Genomic DNA, 13327 nt, shown 5'->3' on the forward strand with positions numbered 1-13327 from the left:
CATTAAAAAAAAACTAAACCGAGGCATTTCATTTTTCTTGTCACCCTAATGGACATATACCGAAAAAAGGTGGCCGATTTGTTTCTTTTTAGTATACTAAGTTTTAGGCGATAAAGGGGGTTTGCTAGATTTATTTTTATGTCCCTTGATTACCTTAAATCACTCACTCAAACCATCAAGTAACCGAGAACGAACCAGTTTTTTGAATAAACTTAACCCTTTACAGTGCTCAATTTGCCTCACTCAAAAATTAGGTCGAGTTTTAAGCTCTTATCTTGCTTGGTTTTGGCACCTACCAAATTTTTAATTTATACTTTGCCTCAGTTCAAACTGGAGTCATACTCACTTTAACTGTAAATGTTCAAGACATAAACGGTGAGCGTTCAGTCTCCTGTCGGTCATTTAATGGTATCGATATCAGATTTGCCTGTTAAATGGATGTTTTGAATTTCAATATTGTCTGTGAACTGAACAAGCCCTCAACTCAGTGACGTACGTTCGATTGCATTGATTAAAAACTAGTTCTGTAAAATAAATATAAATAGAACAGATTTAAATTTAACTGTATTGCATCATTGCAAATGCATACAGAAACTTTGAAAAATACTGAAATATAGTTTACAACTATTTATTTACACACTTCAAAATATATAACGTGAATTGGATATTCGCATTCTAGAACATACTTTTGTCAGCAATAAAATATGAGGGCTGAACCACTCTAATATATGCAATGCGTATCCAGATTATCCAGATGACGTACGAATCCAGATTATAAATTCACTCACGTGTGTAACGCTGCAGTCCATTGAGCGAGTTGTGGCGCTATAACCACGGCATATAGTGTCCAGGGCATTCGTGGAAATACGATGTCCCATCCATGAGGGTCCCGGAGCACCAAAACTTCTTAGCATGGTGCTCCCAACGATTCATTGCCTAAACAAACGGGAACGTGAGCGGGAGATCCCCACGTTTCTTCCTCCCCTGTAGATTCAGAACTGTGTTGTTGTTTGATCATTTATGCTCAAATTCAATCCAATTCAACGAATCATCTTTGCGGTAAACTTTACGCAGTAGGCCTGGCCGCTTTAACGTTTACGATGTTTCAATGCAATTTAATGCAATGGGGCACTGCAAATGTTAAAAATGACAAGAAGATGCTAGGCGTTAATCAACCTAAGGCATTCTCCAGGATGCCCTCGAAAGACTGGCTGCGATAGGGTTAGATTAGATTAGATTAGTGTGTAACGCTGCAGTCCACCTTCACCATCGGGGAGTCCGCGTGGAACTTTTACTACAAAATATCGTACCAACGTAATCGCAAAAGCGTCCCAAATCCTTGACGATCCGCGCTCGGTTCAACGTTCGCGAGGAGCCGGAACTTTGAACTCAAAATTTTGGCAAACCTTGACCCAGAAACAAACAAAAAATGTGAAAAGTGATGACCGTTGACAGGAAACTGGTGCGAATTGATAAGGGCACGCGTAACGCGAACCGTCTGCGGTCTACACTGCTGAAAGGAGTCGCCCGGCTTTTTCAAACCCCGCAACTCGATTAACCAGTTACTCAGCTGCGATCATCTAATTGTTTTGTATACAACTTAGTGTAGTGTGTGCGCTTCTAAGGTGGCGGCACACGCCATCCCGACTTGAAGTCAGTCAGGGAGTTCAGTCTAGCAAGAACCGTTGACGGGTTCAGAACTTCCAGAACATAAGCTCGGATTATTTGAAGGGCGAAAAACAACGAATCAAAATGAGAGACATCAAGTGGCACACGATCGCCGCCATGCTGAGCATGTTCGGCTTCCTGAAGGACTTCCGGCCGAGTGATCCTTTCATAGTGCAATTCCTGAACAGTTCCTGGCACAACCTTACGAAGGAGCAAATCACCCAGGATCTGTTCCCCGTTGGGACGTACTCGTACGGAACGCAGCTGGTGTTCACCTTTCTCATAACCGACTACTTCCGGTACAAGCCGCTGATCATTTTGGCCGGAATCGCCGGCATTCTGCACTGGGGACTGTTCATTTGGGGACCGTCGATCTTTTGGCTGCAGGTGGCGCAGGTGTTGTACGGGACGTTCAAGGCAGCGGATGTGGCCTTTTGGTCGTACATTTACGCGCGGGTGGAAAAGTGTCGCTACCAGAAGATTACGTCCTACACAAAGTCGGCATCGTTGCTGGGCAAGTTCGGTGCGGCCGTTGGGTCGCAGATATTGCTGGCGTACGGGGTGGTGGACTATCGGGATCTGTTTCTGATATCGTTTGCAGGTAGGCTCTTGACAAAGTGATTGTTAGGTTTCAACTCTGCAATGTGGGGATTTAAATTTTTTTCAGAAGAATTTGTTTTAAATTATTCCTTCAAAAATGTAACTTCAGTCATTAAGGTAATTTTTGGGGAAATATTATGTGCCATTTTAATTTCACATAACCCCCTTCGGTTTTTTCATTTTTTTTAATATATTTTAGTGGACAAAAAGTGCCATCTTTTGACTCTTTTGAGCTATAAGCTCTGACGGACGTTTTTTTTTTTCGAGAAGTGAGGATTTTTTGAAAAAAAATGTATTTTTTGGAAAGTATCGGAAATTTCTCGAACAAAAAAATTCAAAAATCATTTTTAAGACTTTGAATTGAATGTAATCAAAAAGTATTTTTGTGATTTGTTGATAAAATGAACCGTTTTCGAGTTAAAGCCAATTTTTGGTGAAATTTTCAGAAAATTATTGTCCATTGTCCATCTTTATTAAGAAATGCTGAAGAAATTCTCAACATTTTTTTGGATATTGTTGACCAGACCTTAGTTGGCTTTTTGAAATGTAAGTTGTGATTGAAAAAAATCTGAAAATATATTATTCAGAGATTTGAGTAAATTTTACACGAGTTGCTCCTTAAAAATTAAAGATAAGATCAATAAATAGTTTACAAGATATTATAGATTGAAAATGGAGGGTCAAATGGGTATCATTAACAAAAAAATTTTTTTTTCGTAATTTGAATTCTTTGCAAACCGAAGGTCGGATCAACAATTAAAAAAAATAATTATGGAGGTTTTCTCAGCATTTAATTTTTTTTAAGGTGTGGACGGGGAACTAATCTAAAATCTAATCTAAAAAATAAAAAATAAAAACATTTTTCTGCTAATTTAAGCCTAAACATGATTTTAACAAGAATATGGTGCCTTCAGCTGAAAATCACAAGGTGATTGTTTGAATCCTTTTTAAATTTTTTCTCAAAAATGGTTTTTTGATTTTTTTCGTGGATTTTTTTAAACTTAATAAAATTACTGTTTTTTTTTATCATAATATGTCAAAAAACTAAACTAAAAACGCTCAAATGTTGGCAGTTTTTGTCTGCTAAACATATCACACAAAAAAAAAATCAAATAAAAGTCGATTTTCGAAAAGGTACAGAATTGCTCAAATGCTGAATTGGTAAATCCATGGCTAATTGAAATAATAATGATGAAAAAAGTCATAAATAGATTTTCCAAATATATTCCTTATTTCAGACACCTTGATTATTTTGCCGAAATGTGGTCTCAAATTCAAGTATTCTTAGAGGTTATTTACTTTCTCCAATTAATTTTGAATTGCAAATAAGCGTTGAAAAAATATTGTATCAATTACAATCAATTTCATTGAAAAATTTTGAAACGCTGCCTAAAAATAATAAAGATTGAGGGTTTTATAATCAGGTTAAAACTTCACTTACAACCCGCAAAAAATGCTTAAAGTGACATTTTGAACTTTAGAAAAATATCTAACTTACGCCCTTTGTTTATTTTTTATGTAAAATTGTTTGAAAAAACACCTCAAAAGCCATTATATGCTAAAAATTTAAATTGACAAGACAACATATTACGATGGATGACCTATGGTCCCCTATGAACAGCCTGTCAAAAAAGAACTCTGGAGTATTTTTTAAAAAGGTCCAATAAACCAAATTTTCAGTTTTTTGCATTTTGGGTGTTTTTTAATACCTCTGACTCAAGGCGCTTTCAAAACACCCATAAAGCAAAAACTGAAAATTTGGTTTATTGGACCCTTTCAAAAAAAAAATTTCCAGAACTTTTCTGTCAAGAGAGTCCGCGAAACCCCAATTTCAAAATTTATTTGAAAATCCATTTTGAATCCTTTGTGGTCGTACAAGTCGTACAGTGTAATCTAACAAGTTTTCGTATTCAATAAACCAACAAATTCCACAAAAATAATTAAAACTTCAAAATGTAAATGCGCTTAGAAAAATAAGCTTTATCGTTTATGGGAATAAAATCAGCAATTTTTACATAATTTCATGACCAATTTAATTGAAATAAATTGGGCAGTTCACTGTTGATTCAATTTGAAAGTTTGTATCCGGGTCAATTACATTCCTGGAACGATTATAACCATTTTTTTACCTCCACTTAGAGATCGTGCAAAAATCACGTGGAAAAAAGCCCTGTGTTAATTTTTATATACAACGGTAAAAACACGATTAAAAACCATGTCTGATCACTTTTTTCCTTTAATGCAAAAAAAAAAAAAAGATGGACAAGACAACATTTTTTTCGTTGAATCAACCATAGTCCCTTTGTAGCGAGCTGTCAAGTGGGACCTTTCCTGCAAAAAGGGCCGGAAGGTAAATTTTGAAAAAAAATTATTTAAAATCCATTTTAAATCCTTTGCAGTCTTACAAAGGTTCATTGTACTCAGAAAAATAATCTTTATCGTTGTAAGCAATAATATCATAAATCAAAGCTTAATTTTAGGACCCAATTGCAACATAATCTTATTTTGTCCCAACAACTATTTTCCGTTGAGAAACTTAAACAAAGTATTTATACTCGTATTTATATATTTTTTATAACATCATACTTTTCCACAGTTAGTTTTTAATTTTGTGCCAATTTTTTTGCCTTTTTTTAATGATGATTTTGAAAGCATTTTGTGATACTTTTTTGTTTTTGTTTTTTTTTAGAAATAAGGCAGGTGCAAAAAATTAGTTTAGCTTAAATCAATTCAAAATGCATTCTTCTGCGGTAAGTTTCATTTCTAGCATGTTTGAGTTTATTCAAAAATGTTTTGAATTTTTGAAAATTTGATTGCAGAACAACTGACCTAGTGTAAAATTCATTTTAGAATAGTTTTTTTTTATTAAAATTTTTACCCCCTCCCCTCGACCCTCACCAGAGTCGAGGGACAAATACTTTGAAATATATTTGCATCGGCCTAATTAAAAAAAAAAATTAGCCTGGATGCTATAAAATTCAACTTTCTGAAAAAAAACTAATTCTAAAATGATTTCTATTACTCATTACAGATGTAATTTATTTTAAAATTTCAGATTTCACTGATTTCAGATTTAATCAAATATAAAAATCATATGGAAATAACATTTTATTGAATGCAACTTTATTTCAAACAAGGATTTTTTTTTTCAAATTGTACTTAGTTTGGCGCACTATCTTATCACTTTAAAAATTAAAACAATGCAAATATATTTTTTCGGGATTTTACTGTTTGGTTGAAAAAGAAATATTGAGCACATTTAAACAAATTAATAACCTTTTTAAAGCAAGTCAAATTAAACGCTATGAACAATAGAGGGGAGAGTGGGGAGACTTGATCCCCGGGGACACTTGATCCCAAGCCTGTATCTCGTCAGCATGTGGGTAAAACAATTAGCTTTGTTCTAGAAAGTTGTGCGAAATTGACTAAAACTCATTGTAGAAAACAAAGAAAAAAATAAAAAAAAATGTTTAGATTGAGTTACACCAACCGGACCCTAAGATGACAGATTTCGTGAGTTGCGCGTATTCACCAACAGATGGCCTGTGGGCCTCGTCGGAGTCCGACCATTAAATACGCCACTCAAAATTTGCATGGGAAACGTTTTTTTCGTGACGGCATTCGCGGCACGCTCATTTCAACTGTTCTTGTCTAATATTTGAACGTGGCGTATCTCTAAACAGGTTTTTAAGAAAATGATTCCAGACTACTTATTTTGTCGTTTTAAACCGAAACAAGGAAAAAACTATATTTATTTAAACAATTCGCCATTTTCAAAAAATTGGCTAGACAATATCGAAGGCCGCCATCTTAGGCCCACTGGGCCCAGAAAAAGAGGTACGCTCAGTTTGTATGGGAGCTGTTAACATGCTCCCGGGCTGAGTTACACACATATTTCTAAAAAGTGCTGCAAAAAACTTCCAAGAGATCTTTTTTCTTTGTTTTGATAAGTATAGAAAACACTCAAAAATTATTCAAAAAAATATTGTTTATACATGAATTGTTTGATAAACATATCAACTCCAAAACCCTTAAGCATTTGACGTTAAATTTATCGTCATACTATTTTTACAATCAATTGTTTAAAAAAGTGCGTTTAGGGAGACTTGATCCCTGCATTTTTACAGTCACTGGAATCAGCCTCAAGATTAAATAATTGGGCTGGGTTTTCTTACATAGTTTCCTTTAGTATAGTTGTACATAACTTACTGCAGTTTGAACCATTTTTCAAAAGCTTTGTAAACAAAAATTACCAGCTTTTGTAAACATGCTCAATTTTGGTCTAAAAAAGAAAATTTTAAGTTTTTAAATATTTTTCATGCTAAACTTGTTATATTTTGAACACAAACGTACAGGTTTAATGTAAAATTGATGTAACTTATAGAAAATTAAAAGTTTGGGTGAATAAGAAACATTTTGCTTAAGATTTCTTAAAAATGTTGAAAGGGGGATCAAATTACCCCTAACATTTTTAAAATGACGGCTTCAAATATTATTTTAAAACGCTTGGCATGATTCGAAGAGTTTATCTGATGAAATACCCTTATCAGCCAAACATAGTTGAATGTTTAAGCTTTCAATTCATGCAAAAAGTTCAAAGTTTTGTGACAAATTGACAGAGTTATGTGCGATACAAAAAAAGGGGATCAAGTCTCCCCACTCTCCCCTACATAAAAGTTAAAACTTGAAACCTCAGTGTCACATATTATAATTGAATAAATAAAAGTGCTATTTTACAGATGAATTGTGAATCAGTAAACACAAACCAGTATGCAAATGGATGTGGTTCAATTATTGATAAGTGTATTCCAATCACGAGTTCGCTGAGTATGGTTGTTCCCGGCTGATTTCTGTTTGTTTTTGTAATGAATGAAAATCTTAAAAATACGAAGGCTATTCCTCAATACAACGTCCACATTTTCAACGTTGAAACGAAAAATTCCTCAAAACCCAACAGCCTACTGACATCACTAATCACTTGCTTTTTTGTCGAGAGAAAAGACTAAATTTTGCAATTGTAATTACTAGCAGTCTCCATTCATCGATCTGCGAGATGTTGGATCGGGGCAGTGCGATACGCACGCAGCCATCCAGAAGCTAGTGCCTGAGACTAATTGGTGCAAATTTTTCCCTGCGCTTAAAGTTCACCTGAGATGCACTTTTTTTTTCTTTCTTTCGAAGAACACGCAACGTGGTTCGTAATGAATGAATGAATGCAAGCAAAAAGTGTGCTGAATGAAGCAACAGCGTCAAAATATTGCGTTTTAACTATTGTTTAAATTGATGGTATCAATGTGGATCTTTGGGGGTAATTTGAATTGAATTGAAGAAATGTCGGAATGTTTGGCGCAAATTTGCATTCGGTTGACTGGAAGTGTTTTCTATAAATTGATGCAATTTCAAGTAAATAACTCAAATTTTACAGCATTTTTATCGAGCAACATAATTTTTTGCACCTTTTAGTTTGTTTGAATGAATCAATGAATGGAAAAAAAATCTGACGATTAGCTGTAATGCGATGAAGTAACCACTTAGTACATGCAATTAAAGGCTTGTGAAAGGTTCTTCCGTGTAAACAATGCAGAGAACATACATGAGCTATGTTATTACAATTTATCACCTCTCCACATCATCGTGTATGTAGTGCCTTTGACCGTTGGAATACATCGTGTTCAGATAATTGGTATGGTTGTGCGTCAAAAAAGGTTAATCGCTGCATTTTGTAAAGATTTCACTATTACTTCAAGTATCTGAAATTTCTTCCTCGTTTACATTGCATCATTTGAAAACTTCAATAAATTTTATAAATATACTGGCCAGTTGGCCAAAAATGACATTCTTACACATTCGGTTAGTTGAAAAATCGGTTAAGTTCAGCTTACCGCAGAAGAATTCAGTAGCAGTTGAAAATTTGGTAACCGGATTTGGTAAAAAAAATTCACAGAAATTCTGTAAATTTTTACTGAATTTTCATCTACTGAAATTTCTGTAATTTAAATTTTTCCAAATTCTCAGTTAACTGCAATTGTCACTTTGACAGATAGTTTACTAAAATTTCAGTTAACGGGTTGTCAAAACAAATGGAATTTCAGCAAAAGAAACGTCAAACTATTTTGCTGAAAATTCAGTAATTTTCTGGTGGCCGTTTCACAGATAATTTGCTGAAGATTCAGCAATCGTTGCTGGTATTTCAATTATCAAAATTTACACAGCAACTTTCTTTCACTGAAATTCAGTAAAAATTTACTGAAATCTGCAGAACTGCAGAACAGAACTGAAATCTGCATGCACTACTGAATCTTCAGCAAGTTTTTCAGTAAATAGTAAATTGCTGAAACTTCAGTTTTCTGAAACCAATCAGGATGACAGATGGTAAACTGGATTTTCAGTAAGTTTGAAAATGTCAAAATGACGTAAGAAATGCTGAATTTTCAGCAATCGAAGATCTGGCAAACTGAACTGAAATTTCAGTAAATAAATACTTGTCAAATAAAACTGAATTTTCAGTAATTGATAAGCTGTCAAATTAAACTGAATTTTCAGTAAACCCGAATTGTCAGACAATATTGAATTTTCAGTAATTCTTAACTGTCAAACTGAACTGTGTCTTCAGCTAATCGGTTCCCGGTACTCCGGTGAAACCCGGATAATGGCAAATTACGGAATTATTTCCGAGATTATTTCTCATCCATGATCCCCAAAACTACTTGAGTTCAGCAGGTCATCACGTCGGAGCAAGTCCAGCTTTTTTTCGCTGGCTACTTTTTCGTTTTTGCGTGGAAGAAAAGTGAAAAAAAGAGAAATGGTCAGCCAGTTCTACAAAAGATCGCGTTACAGAAAGTCCTAAGAACAATAAAAATGCCTTTATTTATTACTATATACGATTGCCAAACACAAAAAACAACAGGAATCCACTTCCGGCCGCAGCGAAACTGAGAACCGATTTTGTTCGGACGCGGATCAAAACTCGACTTCCAACGGCACGCTTCGAGAACAAACTAAAATGGCAACCAAATAGACTGGCAGAGCAAATGTCAAAAACATAAATAGACTGACAGGAATGTTACTGATTTTCAGTAAATTTGATACGGTTTACTGATTTTCAGTAATTTCAAAAGACGAATGCTGAATTTCAGTAAAAATAGGATTACTGAAAATTTTCAGTAAACTTATTTACTGAAAACGAACATCAGAATTTGGTGTGTAATGTTGCTTGCCATTGAAAATGTTTTCAGTACTGTTATTCACACATTTATTTCATCAATCCTTCAAACCTATAAAAACAGGGTTAGCATTGAGGCATTTGTTATTTACATTTTTCTTACCTTTGTTTCTCATCAATTTCTCATAATACAAAATACATAATAAAAAAAAACAACACATTTGAAAAACGATTTTCTCTCGGCAGCATCCAAACAATAAGTCATAAGTGACATTTCAGTTTGACAGATATGCAGTTACTGATTTTTCAGCATTTTTTTTGTTCATTGCCGTATTTTAGCAAAAGTGATGATTACTGAATCGCATTCATGGTAATCCAAAATTTGCTGTTATACATAATCAAATTGTTTTTACCGAATTCGGTAGTTGAAAAATTGGTAAATTTTAGATCGTTAAACCATCAGTCAAAAATGAACAAAATGTTAACGAAAATCGGTTGTACGGTGAACAATAATGAACTTCATTACCAAATTTCGGTAAATTTTTACGAATTCGGTAATTTTCAGTTCACCGAACTGTTCATCAGATGAATATTCGGAATTTCCGGAACAGCACTTGGTCATGAAATGGAGTTTTTTTTTAAAAGGTCCAATAAACCAAATTTTCAGTTTTTGCTTTATGGGTGTTTTTTAATACCCCTGACTCAAGGCGGTTTTAAAAACACCCAAAAAGCAAAAACTGGAAATTTGGATTATTGGACTTTTTCAAAATAAAAAAAAACTCCAGAAATGTATTATTGTCCGTTTCTCTCGAAGGTACACGCCGCGCGGCTATTCAGAATGTGCCGCAGACACTGTGGCCAGCGAATTTCTGCACTTTTGGTGCAATATAAAACATTCCCGGCAACAGTGCCATGCAATTCGAAGAAGAAGATCAACAAAAACAAAACGCACAGTATGGGATTTGACAGCGCTTTTACCGAAAGTGCGACGCGTCGTTTCGAGGCTGGTATGCCGCGTGCCTTTTTCGGGAATATGCGCAATTATGTTTTACAGCGTGACGTCACGAGCGCACACGCACACACATTTTTACGGAGACACACGTGCGAAAAATGTAAACAGTGCAGCCAAGCTGTCAAATTTCTAACCTCAAAACCGAGTCGGCGTATAACCTAATATTGCAAAATGAGTCAGTTTCATAAAGCCTCCTTCTTCCTTCCAGTCCAATGTTGCACCACGACGATCGCCATTTTCCTGCCGTCGGCGCCCAAGAGCGTCTACTTCAACCGGGCACCCCCGGAAAAATCCGACTCCCCCGACCAGTCAACGGACTCCCCGGAGAAGCCCCCCCGTACATCCGTGTCCTCCGAGGGCACCGAGTCCCCGACGGATCCCCCCGTGGAGCACCTGGGCCCGCTCCAACTGCTCTGGTTCCACGTCCGGGCCGCGTACAGCAACTTCACCGTCCTACGGTACAGCATTTGGTCGGCGCTGGCCAGCTGCATCTACTACCAGACGATGCAGTACGTGCAGGTGCTGTGGAGTACGGTGGCCGGAGTTCGCACCCGGGACCTGCAGTACAACGGGGCCGTCGAAGCGGTGCTGACCATGTGTGGGGCGTTGATTACGTTCAGTGCCGGGTTCGTGCCTTCGCGGGCGTTGAAGGTTCCCAATTCCTTGGTGGGTCTCGGGTGGATTACGCTGCTGCAGGGTGGAATCCTGCTCGGAGCGGCCTTGGGACACAATCTGTGGATCTGCTACGGGGCCCACATCGGGTACAGCGTGCTGCATTCGTTTGTCATGACGCTTTTGAGTGCGGAAATCGCCAAGAACATCTGCCGGGATAGTTTTGGGTTGGTTTTTGGAATCAACGCCGCCGTAGGTTCGATTCTGCAAATAATCTTCACCCTAATTCTGGTGGACGGGGCCAAACTGTTCCATCGGGACATTATCGGTCAGTTTATGGTGTACAGTGGCGTCCTGGGGGTGCTGGGAGTGCTATTTTGTGTGTTTGCGATTGTGGAGTTGAGGGGCGTATGGAGGCGGTTGTTTTCCACGTTTTTGTGGAAAATTTCCGGTAAGGAAAAGTCAAAACTCAACGGGACAGTTTGCAGCGTGCCCGGTGTTTGAATCTCGCGTGACCAGTGTAGATAGGTTAGTGTTCTGCTTTTAGTTGTTAAGTAGGTATTGTAAATAAATTTATGTGGAAAACAGTATTTTATAATAAAAAACAAAAACCAAATGAGATTACGCCATAGTTTTGTGTTTCATATCACCATTCCAATCATAAGAGTGAGACAGTTGATTAACACAAAAGATGCAATTCGAAATACCGTTCAGTCACAGGTCGTTTGTTATCAGGACGGAACTTTGATTGTAAATCAAAACTGCAAATTTGCAGTTTTTTCAATAAACATTTTATAATTATAACCCATGTTGACAACCCACCATCGGGGCACGTGTTGATTCTATATATGGCGCACAAGATTCTGCCGATAAGAAATCCGGTTCGGACATGCGTAACTGTAATCAGTACTATATATGAGCAATTTATAAATATAGCAAAAACCTAGCTATGCGATCTAAAAATAAATGACTTGATGTTTGAAAAAACAATAACAAAGTTGTACCGTTTATTTTTTTATATTACTTTGAACATTTCATATAAATCTACTTTATGTTCCAAAATAAAAGCTTAGGCTTCTAATTGGACACATTTAAAAAAATGGAAACAATAAACATGTTTGAATCAAAATTACACGTTCATTAGGTTTCAATGATTTAATATATTTTTTTTAAAGAAAATATTTTTTTAAGTTTATGTGCCTCCTTCAAAGTCAGACAGAAAAATCAGGGGGCATATATATTTTTTCCAAACATAAAACTTTAAAAATATAATGGAAGAAGCCTTATCAACTGAAAACTACTTGAAATTAAATATCTGCATTGATGATGATATTTAGAACGTTTTAACTCACTTAAAAATATCATGTTTTTTGTGAAATTTCGATATACAGTGCCGTCATTAGGGGTGAAATTAGGTCTGAGGGTGAGATTGGGCCATAGAAAAAATGCAGAAATTTGAATGACCCAATCTCACCCTCAGACCCAATGTTTTCTCATGAAATTTTTCAATTTTACTGTTTATGGCGAGGCTTATGGTTATTTCAATGGAAAAACTAAAACGAGAATAAATTTATTTGAGGATTGTGAAAATATGCTCGAGTTAAAAATAAATAGTAGAAAAACTATTAATGCATAGTTCATGTTTAAAAGAATGAAAAAACCACCTTTATATAACAGCAACTAAAATACACTCAACCCCCGGTGGTTGGTCACTTTTTCGTTTGACACTTTTTTAGTTTGTACCCCGTTGGTTGGTCAAAGTCAAACTAAAAAGTGACGAACTGTCACTTTTTGCACGGCGCTCACACTATCAAACAAACGTTTGGTAGTATATATACGCAGAGGAATAAATTTCAAATTGATTTCAGCTGCAGCTCAATTTGACTGCACTCAAATTTTCCATTTCTATACCATGTTCAAGTTTATTTAAAAATCATTTGAATTTGAGTGAATTAGAAAAAAGAAGTTTTTTTTTGCCTAAAACATTTTTTGTCAGATCATAATGTGTGTGTTAGCTAATTGAAATTAAAAAAAAAAACATTTTCTAAATTTTTTGCAACGGCCTTATTTCAAAATCTTTTTTACCCTCAAAACTGATCATTTCCCCCACAAGAGTGCAACCACGTGCGATTTCTAGGTGCAAGCGCGCGCGCGCTTTCTCTTCCACCAACTTCCAGCGTAAAATTTCAAGCTCACTGGGCTAACACTGGCAAGCAAAACGGCTCACATCTCTTTACAAACATGCGCTTTGTTGTGTTGGTGGTAAACAAAAT

At 35.9% G+C, this 13327-nt stretch overlaps 1 protein-coding gene across 1 annotated transcript; it reads left to right on the forward strand.

The window, feature by feature from the left end:
• The first annotated feature begins 1685 nt into the window (after window positions 1–1685).
• LOC6032306 (thiamine transporter 1) lies at window positions 1686–11675 on the forward strand. The gene is made up of 2 exons (XM_038258258.1): window positions 1686–2269; window positions 10651–11675. Exons 1-2 carry the CDS (start codon window positions 1753–1755, stop codon window positions 11556–11558), a joined length of 1425 nt encoding a protein of 474 aa, XP_038114186.1. The 5' UTR covers window positions 1686–1752; the 3' UTR covers window positions 11559–11675.
• Window positions 11676–13327: the final 1652 nt, after the last annotated feature.

The sequence above is a fragment of the Culex quinquefasciatus genome, chromosome 2 (assembly GCF_015732765.1).
Source record: "Culex quinquefasciatus strain JHB chromosome 2, VPISU_Cqui_1.0_pri_paternal, whole genome shotgun sequence".
NCBI classification, from domain to species: Eukaryota; Metazoa; Arthropoda; class Insecta; order Diptera; family Culicidae; genus Culex; species Culex quinquefasciatus.

Bases quoted from the DNA above. Each gene is read 5' to 3' on its own strand.
- LOC6032306 (XM_038258258.1), top strand. From the start codon at position 1,753: ATGAGAGACATCAAGTGGCACACGATCGCCGCCATGCTGAGCATGTTC. The intron at 2,270-10,650 runs GTAGGCTCTTGA...TCTTCCTTCCAG, and splicing joins GTTTCTGATATCGTTTGCAG to TCCAATGTTGCACCACGACG.